The sequence below is a fragment of the Diachasmimorpha longicaudata genome, chromosome 2 (genome assembly GCF_034640455.1).
Source record: "Diachasmimorpha longicaudata isolate KC_UGA_2023 chromosome 2, iyDiaLong2, whole genome shotgun sequence".
NCBI lineage: Eukaryota > Metazoa > Arthropoda > Insecta > Hymenoptera > Braconidae > Diachasmimorpha > Diachasmimorpha longicaudata.
Genome location: NC_087226.1, coordinates 12216169 through 12234387, shown reverse-complemented (window position 1 = coordinate 12234387; position 18219 = coordinate 12216169). Strand labels below are relative to the sequence as shown.

Below are 18219 nucleotides of genomic sequence, written 5' to 3'. Positions count from 1 at the left end.
GATGAAACTTGAAAAAACTATTCACAAATTCAGTGAAAAAATTTAATTGTGATGACTGCCAGTTAATGCGCAATTAAAATCTGATATTTCACCTGATTCTTTGAGATTGCTGGAATAGATGTGACTGTTTGAGCAATCATCCATAGATTTTTCATGTCCAAAAAAAACGAAAATTCTGAAAATTTTAAGGAAATAACAAAACAGAACGAATCTGGGGTAATAGAAACAAAAGAAGATTCGAATCCAAGACCAGCTTCTATTTATGTTCATTGAAGTATTTATATTCACAGCTGTTCAGATTTTCTCAGGTCCAAAATCTCTGAACTTCATTTTCGGGACTACGAAACTTCTTATGAAGACTGGGAGAGAAAACATTTCCAAAACCACGTTGTCATCTCACATTATCGTTTTTAATCTTCATTAATGGATAGATATCTACAACATTTCATTACAATAAACCTAAGAAGACTTAAAAACAATATAAATTATTAACACAAATTTATACAATTCAATACAGATACACAGACGATTGTAACTCGTTAATTCTCCCATCAACATATCCGCTGAATAACACCAAATTGACTAAGGCCTCGCTGTTTATTATTGAATTACTTACTCACAAAACACTCGTAAGCATAAATTTTATGAATCGAACATAAAGCAAATGTATATATCGATTCTGTAGAAAAGTCTTGGAAAGAGATTATCCGCAAGATTCTCGCAGTTTATTCCACAAATGTCCTTCAAAGCTCTGGCTTCATCAGAAAATACCGGGAGACCCATTGGGAACGTCGATTCCCAAAATTACTATTTATGACTCCCCTGAATTCCTAGATGTTTGCAATAAGCCAGCAAATATTCTTTGAACCAATGAAAATTGTTTGAATTATTTCCTGTAGATCTCGAAGAGAAGGCAAAGTTTATACAAAAAATATCAAAGAATCTTTTTTTTCGTTCCCCAAGAATTCTCCAATAAAAGCCCACACATTGGCAAAAAAATCATAAATCAGACTTATCTCCTTCCATTCCTCCCGTACTGAATCAATTCTCCTCGAACTTGTTCATCAGCAGGTCAAGCTCCATTATTGGACATGGAGGGTGCCCCCCCGCCACTCCCATCCACTGGTGGCCTAAGAAGATCGTAATACTGCATAAGAGCTTCCCTAAGTGACCTAGACACCTGAGGAGAAGCAGCAGCAAGATTACACTCCACCAAACAGGGATAAAGTCCAATTAGTTGTTGCCAAACAGATTTCTCCACTTTATTCGCTGGTGCCTTCTTCAACGACACCACAAGAGTCGCAACAGCCTTAAGAACAAAGGATATCTCCGACAATCTGTATCTGGGGAGCGGGCATTTTCCACTTTTCCTGTCGTCCTCGATATAACGATACAAAACCTGCTGGAACCTGTGCAACAATGCAGTCACTGCCAGTCGTCCAGCTATTCCCCCATTCTCATCGTCACAATCGCCAATAGTGGCGTTATTTATCGCTCTCTGAAACATTGGAAACTCGGTGACATCACTGAGCCCATCGACCAACGAGAACTGCAGAAGTGTTTCAAAACAAGTTTTTGCAAACTCCTCCCTCAACTTGGTCTCACAATTATTCAATGTGGCAGAGGAAAAATCGTTGATCCCTGAACCCACCGAGTTAGCAGTTGTATTTGTACTTGAATTATGGAGGGACGTCGCCGAGTGTATTGAGCCCTTATTGAGTAGCATAACTATTCTCAGTATAAAAGCCTGAGGGATGAATTGGGAATGTGGTAGGACTTGATCCCTCAGTAATTCCATTATCTGACAGTCGACAGCCTCATCAGCTTGGATCTCTTCGAGATTTCTCTCTGTTTTGATCATTGATAAGCTCTTTGGAAACAGGAATTCGTCAAGAGTATCAGCCAACACTGGCCACATTGTCTGGAACTTGTCTTGATGCTTCCTAGCAAGGGGTAACCCAACATGTAGAACTGTTAAGAGACTCGTCACAGCGAGTTTCCATGTCGTGGGAGAGGGGCAGGCATATTTCATGGACAGAGGAATGCGCAAGGCCCCAATGATGTGCTTCAAGATCTCTTCATCAATAACCACGGGCTCAGCGGATGTTTTTTCGTAAAGATTGACAGCCATCGTTAAGGCTTTCTCCCCAAAGGGAACATAATTCATCGTAATCCATTCGTTGGAGGAACTTCGCATTTGCTGAGACTGATTCATATTGTAATTAGTTTTAATCTGTAGTTTTCCATACATCGATGAGGGCGGATGGCAAGCTAGTTTGGAAAATTCCAACAATTGCAAAAATATGAATCCGATCATGGTGTTGAGCTTCTCAGGCTCTCCACTAAGTGCTTCACCCTTCAAAAGGTCCATGGAGTGCAAAACTCCATCCTGAAGTTGGGTCAAGATGATGTCAGGAACTGTGGGCAGGATGTAAGGTGTCGATTCTCCATGAACCGGAACCTGTACCACGTGCTTAAGTACTGTACATAATTTTTCCACATCACTGCTCACAAATTTATCTTTAATATGTTGGAATATGGCTGGAAATATCTGAATTAATGCCGAAAGAAAGGCTTGAGAGGGAACATAAGGCTGCTGTATGGAATCAACCAAAATATTCTGAGCAGTTTGTTGATTGATGAGTGCATCAGAATTATCTCTCTGTGAAAGAGAAGGTAGGACCGAGCTTTCCATGCCGATATTCAGCCACACCCTCCAGACGACGAGCCACAAGGACTCCATCGAAGATACTGAAGAGCCCTCGGGATAATTGTCAGCGTTGCCATTCTTCTGAATATAAAGAATCTCTTGGAATGACTTCAGCGCCGCTAAAGACACTTCGTTGTTTTTACTCAATGCTGAGTATTCGATGAATTCAAGAAGGAGAGACCAGGCCCTTGGAAAATCCCCCAAAGTCTGCAGTAATTGTCTCTTTGTATTGAAAACCCTTGCCACTCCACTTAATGTCAGTACTTGGGTCTCTGCCCACTGTTTCTGAGCTGTATTTCTACTGTGATGTATAAGAATATTTCCACTGGTATCAACCTTCTCGTTGCTCGCAGAACTCGACAGATTTCTGACCTTATCCAGAAGTGGGAACAACACCTGCCAGAGAACCGCCTGCCATGTCTGCTGATGTAGCAATCCTCCATGTGCTGAAATCGTTGAGAACAGCGTCTGACTAGCAGATTTACGAACAGCGGGTCTAGGATCTACACACAAATCCCCCAATCTTGTGTACAAACACATCCACAATTTATCGAATGACGGCATATTCGTTGTCCCTGGGAAATCAGGAAAAATGTTCTCCACCTGAGACTCATTGGATTTCAATGAATTCAGTATTTTTTCCTGATTTTGGAAGAAGTAATCACTGATATTCCACATGAGTCCAACAGCGGTCAATGATATATTAAGCTCTTGTGTTTGTGAACCGAATTTAGCAGCTGTGTCGACGCAGAGAGGAAGACAGCGCCAGCTCATAACAGGCAGATAATCTGTAACCACGAGTTGAAGGCATTGGAATGCAATCCTCACGAGATTATCCCCCTGATGATCAGAGACAGCTCCGATGATGCCAAGAACCAGTGGCCAACCGTGATGAAGAGTCTCTCCACCTCCATGGAGGATCTGAAGTACACACTCGAGCTGTCTTTGGCGGACATCCGCATGTCTGACAGAAGATAATTCTGATAACGGTCCCAACAACAACGTCTGTAGCTTCTGATTGTCCCTGAGTGGAGTTGGATACTTGTACTGCAAGGCAGACTTAACAAGATACGTTATGGCTTCCACTCCCCATTCCCTCATCCGGATGTGAGGATGCTGACAAACCTCCAGCAGGTGATTGGTCAGAGGTCTCCAGAGAACCTCAACTCTCGAAAGATTAACAATACCCGTTTCCAGCAGTTTGGCAACAGCGAACAACGATGGCTCTCTGTTTGTGTACGCCAGTTCCATAGCTTCCTGACTCAACTTGCATAAAGCGTCAATGAGGTGATGTAGAGCTACATCATCCAGATACTGGCTGCTTTCAAATAATCTACTCAACATGGCACTGAGTACAGGTAAATCAGCCATTACAGCTGTGGTCAGAACAGCGTTTGAGTCTGTGGCTGTTCGTCCAGCTTTCAATGAACCTCCTGTTGATGGTTTTAGTCCAAGAATCCAGACAAGATGCTGGAGAGTAGTGAGAACGAGGTGCCAGGCACTCCCCAGAATACTTCCATGACAATGGGCAAGCATCAGCAGTGCCCTCATGCACTGCAAATTCTTCGCAGTCAGCATCACTGGTCCCTGATGCTGAGCACCAATGGGTAATGAAGCTGTTGGAAGTGGGGTTCCTACTGCCACCACTTGCTGTCTGTAATCCGAGGGCTCAACAATTGAAGGATTATAATTATGGCAGGAGTCCTGATGTTGCGCAGGGGATTGAGTTTGATTCTGAGACTGATTCTCCACTTGCTGCTGACTTCTCGTTGGTGTTAGAGGACCTGTCCTCATTCCCTTGACAGTATTCCCATTACCATTTGTATTCAAAACGGTCAATGCGTAATGGAGAGGCAATGAAGCTTTGCAAATGGCGGTTATGAAAGCATCTCGAGGTGTCTGGAGCTCCAACAGGCCACACAATGACGCAAAAGTTTGGATTGCTTTCAGAAGATTCTCAGTCGTGGATTCATCAGTACTGGCATCCACTAATGGACTTAGTGCGGCTAGAAGTCCACACCAGCTGGATGTTATCAGCTGAATATGAAGCTTTTGCTCCGCTTCTGTTGGCTTGTATCGATTACTCTCGTGTGTTTCACCTCCTCTTCCAGTCTGATTGTTGTTAGAGCCGAGAATTCCAAAGGAAATCGAACCAATGATATCTAAAAGACAGGCATAGGCGATGCTGATTCCGTAGCCATCGGGGATCTGCGGTGGCTCAATCTTATCCAGCATCTCCAAGTATATGGGCTTTGCCTGGCCACTCGGGTATGTAACAACGATTGGCAGCCAAATCCCTCGAGAGTAGAAGCCAGGCTGGGGTGACACACCTGGGCCAATGGGCATTCCAGCCAGCAGAGTCGCTGAAACTATTGAGGGTTGTTGTGCTGCTGAGGCTCCAGCTGGATTCACCTGAGGATTCATCTGCACTGGATTCACAAACAGACTGTGAACATATGCACCAAGGCTGTTGACAATATCCTGGAAGATATTCGTCGTGTGTTGTTTTAGATCATAACATTCGCAGAAATTAATCAACAGATCTGTGTGCACTGTCATTTTGTGGAGGACTTCTAGAGCCAGAGCCCTCTGCCAAACAGGCTTATCGGGGTCCAAGAATTTCACAATTAGTGAGAGAAATATTTCACATTCAGTGATCAAGAGTGAGTGATATTTTTGAACCAGAATTGAGACAACTCGAAGGAGTCTCATGCTGATGGCAAAGTAGGGCTTGTCCAGAGGAGTGGCTTGTTGGACAGAGGCTGGTACTGAGTTTCTGTACTTAATATTAGGGGAGAACAGTTTGATCACAAGGGCGCAGACTCGCTCCTTCAGTAGAAAACCGAACTCTGGGTGATTGAAAAACACTGATGAGAAATTCGTGAGAACTGACTCCAGAAGCTCCAAACCGAAGGTTCGTGTCATTTCGGTGATGCCGATGAGCCAGTACGGTTGGTCTGCATTCACTAGATGGACCAGATCCTGGAACATGAGGAATGCATCAGCAGCACAGGGGGCAAGACCCTTTGGAGCTTGGGCTAAACTCTGCCTCAGCTCTTCCGCGTGACTCTGCTTCGGTTGAGATTGATCTGGTTGGGCCAGAGCTTGCTCAGGCTCTGATCGAGGTTGCCTCGAAATTTTTAGTGATTCATCTTCAACAATGACTCGTTCAAAAACTAGGGAGACAAGCTGGCGAACCGTTGCCCCAGCTGTGTTGATGGTTGTCGAGTCTTTCGTGAAGTGCAGACGAAAGCAAAGGACCAAGTTACGGGCTAGTGTCTCGCCATGGACGATTGTATTACTGGTTAGGAGAAGTGTCACGGTCTGGAGGACTTTAACTTCTTCTATTCCTAATTCCATCAGCATCCAAAGCGCATCTGTTATGTAACGTGCACCTTTTTGATCAATTGCTTGTTGGGTTATCAGCTTTTGCATCATTCCAAGGCAAAACTTTATTATTTTCGTGTCTTTACTCTCACACCCTTGGACCAGGGGATACAGAATTTGATTAACAACATGGTAGACCGAAGAGCCGCCTGGGTTGTTAATCACTGTGCGCAGTTTCGCTATTCCCTCCTCGCATGACTGAAAAAAATTTCCTTTCTTAATACTATTAGTAGATTAAATTATTAACTGGGGATTTTTTCAAATAATGCAATCTGGAGAATGATATAAAAGAAAAATCAAGGAATCTCGAGTTGAATGACCCGGTCAATTAGTGGGCAGTAAAGGGATCTTGAAGTCTCGTAGGAGGAAATAAAATAATCGATTTGAGATTGACAAACGTCTTTTAAATTAATGTATTAAACGCAACAATTAGAATAAATCTTTCCTGGAAAATTATCTGGATATGAAAAGAAATTAACATCTCAATATTGATAAAAAACTATCCATATACGATATGACAATTATGAAATTTGGAGCTTCTTTTACAACAGTACTGCATACATTTCCTCCTAAAATCCATATGCAAATGCACTTTGAAGATAACAGTCTAATCTAAAACGAGTTTATATTCTGAATAATTCAACCACTTCCTCATTGATTACACTTCATGTATTCCAGCAAATATTTGACATCCTTCCCAAGTAAATATCTCCATGTATAAAAATGAATGAGAAATACTCAGCACAATCAACTACACATACAAATAATCTACCAAACAATAAAAATCCTGTGCCAATATATGAATCTATATCTTCATCTGCACTCGCACATTAAGTACAGCCTTATCAGTCCAATCAGACCATAAAAACTAACCTCTTTAATCTGCGGATATTTTTTCTTCGTCTCGGCACTTAATGCCTTGAGGTCGGTCTGCAGAGACTCAAAAAATTTACTATTATACTCGGGTGTGAGTGTAACTGCTGCTGTAGTCATTGTTGTTTTTGTCCTAACAAATCCCTGCAACAGTCATGTTAAGATATAATACCTCACAAGGTCTGACACTGGCGCCAAATCACTAGCACATACCTGTTAAATCACCTGACAATCATATGCGAATAATTAAATAATCCACAAACATAGCCACAACTGTTTTCTCCATTCATTAAATATCAAGGTTCATTACACCCTATGCCTCACTGTCTCCTCGACTTCTCGTTCTCTCTACGAACTCCAACCTTATCAGTCTCACAGCCCACGCAAATTATTCATTTTTAATGAAAAACATAGGTCGGTGAATGTGAAAAAGATGAGTTGGCAGGAGTAGGTTTTGTACATTGATATAATGCACATATGTAGAATGAAAAATGCGACACCAATGCTCGATGTAATATGATGGAGGTGTATAAGGTGGAGGGATATTTCACTGATAGCAATCAACCGCACACATATTGTTTGATGTGAATACACGAAAGTCAATTCACATTACACGTTGTACGTGCTTTACACACTATGTACTGTCTATATGTATTTACTACTCCGAAAAATTGGAGTTGGACGATGTGGAGGATGTACCACGTGATACAGTGAGCCAATGGGAGCTCAGGTTTGGCACTGGTCACCGGCTGATACTAATGCATGAATTCGTATGTAAATAACCGACAGGTGATTGATTCTCGTAAAAGAAAGTAATTCTCTCGTTTGTACTAGGTTTGTACTCGTTTGTGCTGAGCTTAAAATGTTTTCTTAATCCTCATTTAATCGTAAATAAATAATTATTAATGCAACATGGGTTTGGCTGGCAGATTAGTAAAAATTGATTCAATGATTTCACTTCATATGGATAGGGAATCGTTTGTAGTTCAATACTCTATTTGTCTAATTATTAGTTCGTGGAAGATATGGCATACAGCGGTCACTGCTGACAGATATCCTGCAGAGCATTGAAGGCAACCGCCTGTGACACATAGAGATCGCTATTTATATTATTTATTTAACAATAAATGAGAATCTAACGAAACATTTTAAGTTTAGTACAAACGTGTCCAAACCTACTTCAGACGATTGCATCATCTCATTTACCGAAAAGCAGTTACTTGTCGACTATCTACATACGGAATGCCGTTCATTGGAAGGAGATGGTGATGACAGTTCGGACTTGTGATAATTTAGGAGAGTCATAATTTTTGTGATCTTATGAAGTCGTTTTTGGTCGGTCCACAGCTCATGTGAAGAAGTTGAAGGATTCTCAGTTTAATTGGTGGCTGAGTGTTATTTTAGTGATTGTCAGTTGTTTAAGGTTAGCTCGATTCAGTGACATGGGGGAGGAATAACCGGGATTTGAGATGTCCTAACCTGGATAATCGTGGAGACGGTAAGGACTGAGGACTATTGGGGCTGAAGGTTCAAGGTGAGCTAAAGCGTGAATAGGGTGAAGTATTTTACGGGGTTATTGATTTGCTGAAATATCTTGCAATTTTCACTCAATATACAGCTGTTGAATAAAGTGTTGAACATCTGACAACAAAAATTGGAAAGTTTTTTTGTGGAGGAGGATTCATGAATATTTTTCATTATTCAATGAAAGATATTATTCGAAATCCTAATTCGACGGACTTTTTCACCTGATCCTCGCTAGAAAAAGAACTATTATTGTTATTCTACTGAAGAATTGTTATTAGTCCAAGTAACTAATTTGTAAGCTTCAGATTTTCCAAGGTCCGGACTCGATATGTGCCTGCCTTAACATTCAATTTGTCTTTCAGATAGTGATATTGCTCCTGGCCCATTCCTAGAGTGGGAGAATCAAGGAGAAATGGTCGAGGATTTGAGAAATGTTGACGTTGACAATTACCAGATCGGTCAGCGCATCGCGTGTGATGGTCACTACGGTACAATCTGCTACATAGGTGCAGTTGAGAACACGGCAGGACTTTGGTTAGGTATTGATTGGGATAATCCTACCAGAGGGAAGCATAATGGAACATACCATGATAAGGAGTACTTCAAAACACGGTAACTCCAGCCTCTCCCCCCTTTAGAAAACCGTGAATTCTTTCTTCAATTAATTGCTTTCTTCGGGATTGTAAAAAATATTATATTTCATTGCAGATATCCAACTTCTGGATCGTTTGTACGACCAGGAAAAGTTAAATCAGGAATATCTTGCGTAGAAGCAATAAAAAATCGTTATGGCTACATTGACGACGAGTTAGCTGGAGTCGATAGAGAGAATATCTCGAATTTACGAAAAGAAATCAATGCTCCATTCTTAGAGATGGTGGGATTTTCTAAGGTAAATCGAAAGCAGAGCAATTTCGATCAGTTGAGTATTGTATCCGTGCGGGAGGAGTGCGTCTCTACCGCTGGAGATTCAGGAATCCTTGGAGAACTATTTCCCAACATCGAAGAGCTGGATTTGTCGAAAAATTTGATCAATTCCTGGGTGGTTATTGCAGACATTTGTTCACAGCTGAGGAAGTTGGATCGCCTGAACATTAGGTGAGAAATTATCACTATCAGTCTCACCTTGAACCAATTTATTGACATTTTGCAATTCTCTCTGATCATGCGATAAATACTTTGAGTCTTTACTAGTCCACTTCTCATTTCAGTGAAAACATGATCCCTGCAGACTCTACATTGGACCAAATCAGCGGAGCATTTGAAAATGTAACTGAATTGACAATGGCCCATATGAATTACATGTGGAAGAAAATTGAAGCCTGTACATCAAAGTTCCCTTCCCTGCGAATACTGTCTGTGCCATTTAACGAGGCCAGTACTCTACATACACCGATAAATAATTCACCGCTGCTTAGACTTCAAACAATAACTCTCGAAGGTAATTCGATAGCCGATTGGGAGGAGGTTCTCAAGTTTGCTGGCTTAGAATGGTGAGTAACATTGATTTTTAAGACAATCCATAAATCATTGAATCGATGTAACCGTTAAAAAATAACTAGAAACGCGATTCTTCAGCTTGGAGAGTCTCAACTTGAATTCTAACTTGATCGAGAGGATAACTTTCTCAAGTGATGGGAACGGAGGAACAACGAGAGCATTCCCAGCATTGAAACATCTTCATTTATCCAGCAATTTCATATCACAGGTGAATTAATTGAGAGAGTAAAATAATTGATTGAATTATAGTAACACCTGAGGATTCCAAAAGGACGTCACCCATTCTTCAAACCTCCTCAATGAAAATTATTGATTTTAGTGGAGTTCGATTAGCCAATTAGACAAACTACAAAGCCTCGAGGACCTCAAATTTCGGGATAATCCAGTATTGAATGCGGAATCCCCCGAAACAGCTCGACAATTGATTATCGCAAGAATATCGAGACTGAAGGTGCTGAATGCGACAGAAATCTCCGTGAAGGAAAGACGTGATGCCGAGTACGATTACATGAAAATGTTTGCCAAAGAATGGCTCCAGTTATCCGAAAATTGTGATATTTCCAGGAGGGAGTTCTTGGCTGCTCATCCGAGATTTCCAGCGTTAGTTGAGAGTAAGAAATAAATACTATCGAGCATCCCAAATACTCTAATTTCTTACTATAAATATTATTCCATTTACATTAAATCCATTTTCATTAAATTTTGAATTTTCGTTTTACTTTTCAGAGTACGGGGGTCCGGAAATAATAAGTTCCAAAGCTGATGAGATGAAAGCCGATGTAATAACAGTAGAATTCGTCAGCATGAATGATTCATTGCAGGAGAAATGTGTGAAAAGAAAAGTATTGAAGGAAATGGACGTTCAAAAGCTAACGGGAATTGCTCAACGATTATTTAAAATTGGTGGAAAAATTCCAATATTATCATTTGTACAGTCGAAAGTGAGTGAATAACAGCAGATTAACAAACAAATAAATTGCATTAGTGGTATGTAAAACTCGTTGTAAACTCATCGATCTATTTTTTTAGTTATCTAAAGAAGAAATACCTCTGGACAAGCCTCTCCAGCAACTGAAATACTACTCTATCCAAAACGGTGACCGAGTGCTGGTGCGCTGGTGACACGTGCTGATAATGATTAAACTAGAATCTATCATAAAACAAATTAAATAAATGATTGTCTCAACTGAAGAACAAATCGTCGCCGTACTCATTCTTATTGGTATTATTTTTTTATTTAATGATAAAATAACTGTATAAAACTATCGATCAATATTTTGTAATTAAATACGTTTTTATATCACAAAAATGCCACTGGTATCAATTTTGTTGAGCTTTCTCTTGAATTTTATTGTTCAGGTCTTTTTCCAGTTGTTCTTTAGTTAATAACGACAGACCCAGTTGGTCTTCTCGATTGAATGGCTGGGCCATTTGTCTCAGCCATCTTTTTGATATCTGAATAGCTTCCTCAGTAGATAAATTACATAAATTATCCGAAAGGTGTTCCTGAATCCATTTAGGAAGTTTCATTCGTTTGTCCGCCCTTGCGAATCTTTTATCAGCAAACACCATTATTCCATAATCAGTTTTTCCCCTGATCGCACGACCTACACACTGCGCTGCGTGTCTCATAGCATCGAAGGTCAAAAAATCATTTTCTCGTATCTGAAACTGATCTCTCAAGTACTCCAACCTGGCCTTCAGTATCCTAGACTGTGTATAAACATAGGGAATGCCAAACATGAGGACAGCCCTCCCAAGATGATGATCGAAATCAACTCCTTCCGATACCTTGCCCCTGGCTACAGATAGCAATACCGCACCCCTTCCATTTTCACATGCTTTGATATAATTAATCAAAGCCAGGCTCGTTTCAGCAGAGTCCTGGGTCTCAATAAACAACAACTTGTGCCTTTGTAGTTGATCAACAACCCCCTGGTCATACCAAGCTGCAATCACCGATTCCATGTAAAGATATGAGGTGAAGAAGCAGACAAGTCCATCGGGCACAGTCGACGAGAACTCCACCAACAGTTGCCCATAGTTTCTGATGACAGCAACATCATCCCTCGTTTCGTACTTGGATGAAATAGCGACTTGATCGTTTCCTTTTGCGACAATCATGGGCAACAAACAGGGCCTAGCCAAGGTCATCGTAAAGGATGACATAATAACAGGATGGAAATTGAGAATCTTCGGATACATATCCAGCGGTGATAAAGTTCCCGAAGTAATGATGACAGATTGAAATCTATCAAAAATAGGTTTCATAGCAATAGAAGAATCCATACAGCTGAAATGTAGAACAGGATTCAAAACTGTGGGGGTTTTATCATCGAAGGGCTCGACAATAATAGTGAATCCACTGGTGTAAGTAGAGACTAAAGTCGCCAGATGAGTGACAAGTACCAAAGGGGAAAAATCAGTCAAGTCTGTGATCTCCATTGTTCTCAGTAACGAGGACAGCCGTTCAGCACAAAATCTGAGAGGCTTTCGCTCAATGCAGACTTTCGTCTGAATATCGTGGAGGAAAATTGAGGGAGACTCCTGCACCACGTGTTGGACTCTGAGTCTTGTCTTCAGATATTCAACGAAACGTTTTAGAAAGCTGACAAAGTGTTCGGCGTTCCTGATGTTTCCTGGGATAACCTCCTGGAGGACTTCGTTGGGGAGAATTGGATTAGCCAGAATCACGTCTGTCTCCCTGGCTACTTGGGCATCCTTGAGGCCCTCCACCAGTCGTCGGTACTCTTCTTTGAGTTTATTTGCATCCTCATTTCTCATCTCTGCGACTGTCTTCTCCAGAAGTTGGATGTTTGCGGTACACTTGTCCATGGTTCGACGATTGATTTTCACACTCATGGAATCGATGCAGACGTTGTCAATATTGTGGGCCTCGTCGAATACGACGACCGAAGTTTTCGTCAATTCTTTGGAGACAACATCAGCTATCTTTGGGTCGAGCAGGTAATGGTAGCTGTAGACGATTATCTGGGCATGGAGAATTGTGAACCTGGTGAGAAAATACGGGCACCAGTTGCGATCTCGTCCGTAATCTTTGAGATCGTCTATGGAGTAGATACCAGGAGGCATCATGCGCTCCCGACCTTCCATGTCAAAGCCCTCGAAGTAATTACAGATCGGGGTCGTGTCGTCGTAGTTGTGACGGGCGCGAACGTAGGAGGCGGTCAACGAGTGACAGCGACCATCCACGATTTTGCCTTCTCGCTCTCGGCTCACCTCGGGATGTATACACATATTTTTACGCGAAGATAGTACCACTCCAACCATCTTGGGTTTACTCTTCGTCTCCTTTTCATAATAATCCATAAGTGTCTTCAACTCTTCAATAACTTTTTCAATCTCAGGGACTGTACGGGAGCAGTAAATTAACTTGGTCACAGCTAGGGGGTTCTCCAGCATGTAAGCGACTATCAATGATAGTAGAGTGACAGTTTTCCCTGTCCCCGAGGGCATCTCCAGTAGACAATGTCCCTAGAAATAGCATCGAGTTCAACAATGTCGTTCAGTTTTATGGACTACAAGGTACTATTGTAGGACAGTTGAATGTTTACCCTGGCATCTAAGCCTTTCTTCAGCTCCAACATATAAGCATACTGCTCTGGATAAATATAATCGTATGGAAAATATACGATTAACCCATCGACACTTATCCTAGAATGAAAATAGCAGAGAGTAATTCCAGGAAAAAAATTAAGTGATATAGGGAGAGAACAAATGATAACAACTATGTTCACCAAAAAAATTTGAGAACATAATTATTTTTCGCCCAGTTAATGTCTTCTTCCATAAATTTATAAACAAAATGTATAGGCCGGGTACGATAAAAATGCGTATTCAAAAAATGACAATAGTGAATTAAAAAATAAAATTAGTTGTACTCACTTCATCTTGATTTTTTAACTGAAGCTCTCTTTTATCTATTAAACTTTAACCGACAATCGCTGATGTAAAAAAAAGCCAAAGTAACACTTGAAATAATATCGTTATGTTATGGTTAGAAAAAATAAAGGTTATGCCGGATTCATCATTTCCAATCTCCACGTTAAACATTGACCATAATCACAACTCTGTCTATTGTTCAATCGTCCAAAACATCTCAAAATACAGCACAAGATCGTGTAAAATATATCACCATCCTTCGAAAACTCACAATATTCATTGAAATCGTTTATTTATATACAATTCCAGTGCGTAACATAACAAGTAATTCTGTAATGCACCGGAAACGTAGGTAGACTGCGCTGACAGCGATGCGCTATTGCCACGCCAATGGCAAACGAATATCTGGGAATAAATTTACAATTTTCTAAATAGCCATAAAATAGATGGAAAAAATCATTGAATTGATTGTTTTAATAATTTACACGAATAGTAAAATCATTTCCAAGACAATTTAATATGCCATTTGCAGGATTAACGTTAGTAATAGGTGGAATGTGCTTGGAGCTGCTACTGTGTTACGCATTCTATATAATACCTTCGATATCACCAGAATTAACGGCATTTAATTATCCGCATTTAATCCACAGTTAACATTGACAAATATACAGTAAATACTGGAAAAAATCTCCTCTCGAGGTGATTTTTTAACTGCAAAAGAAAGGAAAAATCATCATGTTTTCATACACTTCAGTAAATTGTGAAGGGAGATGTGGCAACACCGCCAAATCCCATAGCAGTGCTTGGTCGTTCCACTGGGGTACAATAGTACGCCTGTTTCTCGGACGTACACTACATTTAATTCATATTAATAAATAATTTATGGGCCCTAAGATAAACTTTTAGTGTTGTGACAAAAATGTGAATATAAACCAGTGAGTTGAGAGATCGATTTGTGGATACGGCGGAGCATAATTGCCAGTTATTGGCATCCAATCGCATGTGGAAAATCCACAGTGAGATTCTGATTCTCAGGAGTGAGACGAGTGCAGTTTGACAATTTTGGCTAACTTGGAAATTATTAATTTATTGGTAATGAGTTAGTCTCGAAGTGAATGAGTGATCGGTGGGCTTCAATTGTTGGGGATTACAGGTGGAAGTCGGGAGAATGTTTTTTTTTTAAATACTCGACCCACACAGCCTCACAGTATATGCCACACACACGTATCTATACATGGATATAACACACGGTTGAAGCGAACATAACTTGTAGTCAGAGTTGGTGAACTTATCATAATGTATGGGAGACGTTAAACAAAATAAGGAAAATGTAATGATGAGAATAGTGAGGGATTGTGGAATGTTGATGGAATCAATGATGTTTGCGGATTATTTTGGATACCACAATTTGTAAAGGTAAATTGATTTTTCGAATTATTATCAGTGGTGGGAGGTTGAATTTTGTGGAAAGGAAGTAGAGGTGAAGCTTCAAATGATGAAATTTAGAATAACAGATATTTCGGAATTTTGCTTCTTCTTTTCTTGCAAAAAGCTTGAGGTATCCTATATTTAAAAGAAATTCTGGGATATTCAAAATGCATTAATGATATAACATGTAATCTTCTGTTCCAGATATCCGGTTCAAAGTAAACCCCAGCATAATGACGCACCTGTCATCAAGTTTAATCGCTTAATTGTTCTGAAGTCCTCGAAGTTCTTAACCGTAAAAAAAATGGACGAACCAGCAAAGAAAAAGCAACGAATCGTAAACGGCGAGAACTACGATGCTGAGAATGACGAGTTTATAACCGATATGGAGCGTTTCCAGAAGTCCCTCCTGAACCAGTGCCTCTGTGGTGTCCCCGAGAGTTCTTTGCACAAGCCCTTCTCCTCCACCACGTGGATGAATCAAACTCGTACTCCCACCTCTCGCATCTCCTCCTTATCCGACTGGGATCCCGAAAGAATTCTGGAGTTCATCAGTGGTTTGCAATTGCTTTTCGACCTGGCTTTAAAGCAGAACTACCGAGGGGTAATGTGCAGCAGAGTGGCAGACGTCTGCGAGGCCTTGACTCGAAATGAGCATGGAATAATTGACCAGTTGATTGACCTCTCTTGTACACCAAACAAATTTGTATCTTATACCGCGAGCAGAGCTCTTGCCTCCTTTTTCATAATGACGAAGGAGAACACAGAAGAGGCCTGGTTGGACAGGTTGGCCCAGTCATTAGTTAACACCCACTCACCCAGTCAAATGCTCTTTACTCTCGACGTGGTCAAGAGAGTGGTAGAGCACAAGGACTGCGGAATACATCCTCTCGAGGAAGAGGGAACATCAATGCCACCAGCAAATTGCAACACAGTAGTGGTGTCTGACCCGGAGAGTCTAGACAGCACTCCAGTCAAAGCAATGTGTGTGAAAGCTCTCGAGTCCAGATGGACAGTACTAGTTGCCAAATTTGACGCCATCCTTGGGTCTTACACTCCCCAACACGAATCAGCAGTGATAACGTTTCTCGATCTCTGGGAGGCCATCATATCAGTCAAGGCGAATCTCTCAGTGATCGATACGAAATTGTTCTACTCACATGTCGATAATCTTGTATTTTTGCTCAATGGGAATGTCCCTGGAATTGTCTGGAGGCATATTCTCAGATTGTTTAACGAGGTTCTGTGTTATGGAAGTACTCTAGCCCTGCAGGATGTTCTTCCTGATGAGCCTTGCCGACTGGCTCATGTTATTGTCAGAGCTGTTAAGGACAATAGTCTTCTGGATGGTCTGCCTTATCGTCATGGTGCAGGCAGATTTGGCGGAGGAACCGGAGATGGGGATCGTCCGCTTTTACAGAAGTTGGTGCTACTTGTGCTCAAAAGTGTTGCTGTCACTGTTAAGGAGACAAGGACTGATTCGAGCGACTCTTCTCTGGGCTCTGAGGCTGAGGATCTTGATGCTGATATGAGGGTCATTGAGAGGAGCATCAGGACTGTCCTCAGGCAGTTGGATAATTGTGTCAAGACCTTGATGCCTTTTCATCCTGAAATGCCACTTTCACAATGGGTCGTGCAAATGTTTCATGATCAGGATGATTTTCTCATCGAGGGAATGGTATGCTGTCTGGATGTCGCTGTGGGATTGTTTTATAGGGGACCTCCTCAAAATGAGTTGGCTCATGCACTGAGTCCTAGTTTAACATTCGTACAATTCGTCAGGGCTGTCTCTCATGACCCTGATGTGCTTCTTGATCTTCTTGTCAGCAATGAGACGTGCTTTTTGCTGTATTTGTTGAGGTTTTTGAAATACGTGAGGAGAAATTGGAACGAGTTTGTCATGTGTTGTGGTAGAGAGCTGGATGATACCATGACAGTGATCATAAGACTTAGATTAGCGATAGATAGACTGGTATCTAAAGCACTATTCCCGTATAATATTAATCCAGTTTTAAGATTACTGGAGAAGTGTGAAGCTTTTTACGAGGGGAATGTAGATAATTAAGGGATTTGTTGCAGTAGAGAAGTAGATAAAAATTGGGACTAATGAATTGCTTTCTCTATTTCAATTGATGTGGAATCTGCGAAATTTATCGAATTAAATTCTGGGCAGTTTTGGTCAGTTTTGAGGACATTCTTGGTTTTAACAAGAGATATTCAATATTGTTTTATAGCATGATGCTATTGTTGAATTTTAGAGAATATGTTGACACCCTAGTGAAAGTTATTTGGCATTTCTTGAAGTGTGAGCGAAGCAAAAACGCCATCATGGAAATTTTTAACGGCGACTCTCTGCAAATGACCAAATAATGACGACGAAAACCAGTTGAAAAATCAGTTTCCATTGCTGATGGAAATCTCGAAGGGCTGCTCGCAGCGTCATATCGCTACTGATATTCATCACAAGTCCTTCTGAAGAACTGATTTTATTGACTCATTTCAATTATCAACTTCATTACTGATTTCTATTTGTCGAGCCCTTTGTAACAGTATTAGCCTTTGATTTTTTCCCATTCGAAATATTAATAGTTTAACTAAACTTCCTTGATTGACTTTTTATATTTATCAACGATGTGTTCTGAGTTGGTGGAAGCCGGTAGTTCTGTCGAATTATTTCAGGAATTTTGTTAATTTACAAAGTTACTTACCAACTTAGATAATTTTTTATACGGTAATTCGAAATACTTAATTTAGAAGTTAGGATTTATATTTTTTTAATGAAACGCTAATTTTGTTCGAAAATGAAAAATTGTACATTAATGAATCCAGCGACTCTGCGAAAATTTGTAATTAACTCAGTGTAAAACACTTATTTATATTAATAATGATAG

General features: G+C 40.6%; 4 protein-coding genes across 7 annotated transcripts; 2 read left to right on the top strand and 2 right to left on the bottom strand.

Annotated features, from left to right (window-relative positions):
• Window positions 1–388: 388 nt before the first annotated feature.
• On the bottom strand, window positions 389–7650 carry LOC135172735 (protein MON2 homolog). The gene is made up of 3 exons (XM_064139029.1): window positions 7184–7650; window positions 6971–7114; window positions 389–6295 (listed from the first exon to the last, which is right to left on the bottom strand). Exons 2-3 carry the CDS (start codon window positions 7088–7090, stop codon window positions 1073–1075), a joined length of 5343 nt encoding a protein of 1780 aa, XP_063995099.1. The 5' UTR covers window positions 7091–7114; window positions 7184–7650; the 3' UTR covers window positions 389–1072.
• Window positions 7651–7818: 168 nt separating this feature from the next.
• On the top strand, window positions 7819–11317 carry LOC135172761 (tubulin-specific chaperone E). 4 transcript variants are annotated; one of them, XM_064139104.1, is made up of 9 exons: window positions 7819–8504; window positions 8589–8780; window positions 8860–9109; window positions 9206–9595; window positions 9709–9990; window positions 10076–10205; window positions 10317–10608; window positions 10724–10938; window positions 11027–11317. In XM_064139104.1, the coding sequence occupies exons 3-9, from the start codon at window positions 8910–8912 to the stop codon at window positions 11117–11119; spliced, it is 1602 nt and encodes a 533-aa protein (XP_063995174.1). In that variant the 5' UTR covers window positions 7819–8504; window positions 8589–8780; window positions 8860–8909; the 3' UTR covers window positions 11120–11317. The 4 variants fall into 4 exon arrangements, with proteins under 4 accessions (XP_063995174.1, XP_063995173.1, XP_063995175.1 ...); XM_064139103.1 differs by having other exon boundaries at window positions 8589–8791; XM_064139105.1 differs by lacking the exon at window positions 8589–8780 and having other exon boundaries at window positions 7820–8468.
• Xpd (Xeroderma pigmentosum D) lies at window positions 11208–14258 on the bottom strand. The gene is made up of 3 exons (XM_064139071.1): window positions 13904–14258; window positions 13573–13672; window positions 11208–13492 (listed from the first exon to the last, which is right to left on the bottom strand). Exons 1-3 carry the CDS (start codon window positions 13906–13908, stop codon window positions 11318–11320), a joined length of 2280 nt encoding a protein of 759 aa, XP_063995141.1. The 5' UTR covers window positions 13909–14258; the 3' UTR covers window positions 11208–11317.
• A 167-nt stretch (window positions 14259–14425) lies between these two features.
• LOC135172755 (protein lines) lies at window positions 14426–18084 on the top strand. The gene is made up of 2 exons (XM_064139090.1): window positions 14426–15316; window positions 15533–18084. Exon 2 carries the CDS (start codon window positions 15633–15635, stop codon window positions 17391–17393), a length of 1761 nt encoding a protein of 586 aa, XP_063995160.1. The 5' UTR covers window positions 14426–15316; window positions 15533–15632; the 3' UTR covers window positions 17394–18084.
• The last annotated feature ends 135 nt before the right edge of the window (window positions 18085–18219 follow it).

Bases quoted from the DNA above. Each gene is read 5' to 3' on its own strand.
- LOC135172735 (XM_064139029.1), bottom strand. From the start codon at position 7,090: ATGACTACAGCAGCAGTTACACTCACACCCGAGTATAATAGTAAATTT. The intron at 6,296-6,970 runs GTTAGTTTTTAT...AATTTTTTTCAG, and splicing joins AATATCCGCAGATTAAAGAG to TCATGCGAGGAGGGAATAGC.
- Xpd (XM_064139071.1), bottom strand. The intron at 13,493-13,572 runs GTAAACATTCAA...TGCTATTTCTAG, and splicing joins AGAAAGGCTTAGATGCCAGG to GGACATTGTCTACTGGAGAT.
- LOC135172761 (XM_064139104.1), top strand. From the start codon at position 8,910: ATGGTCGAGGATTTGAGAAATGTTGACGTTGACAATTACCAGATCGGT. The intron at 9,991-10,075 runs GTGAGTAACATT...GCGATTCTTCAG, and splicing joins AAGTTTGCTGGCTTAGAATG to CTTGGAGAGTCTCAACTTGA. The intron at 10,609-10,723 runs GTAAGAAATAAA...TTTACTTTTCAG, and splicing joins ATTTCCAGCGTTAGTTGAGA to AGTACGGGGGTCCGGAAATA.
- LOC135172755 (XM_064139090.1), top strand. From the start codon at position 15,633: ATGGACGAACCAGCAAAGAAAAAGCAACGAATCGTAAACGGCGAGAAC.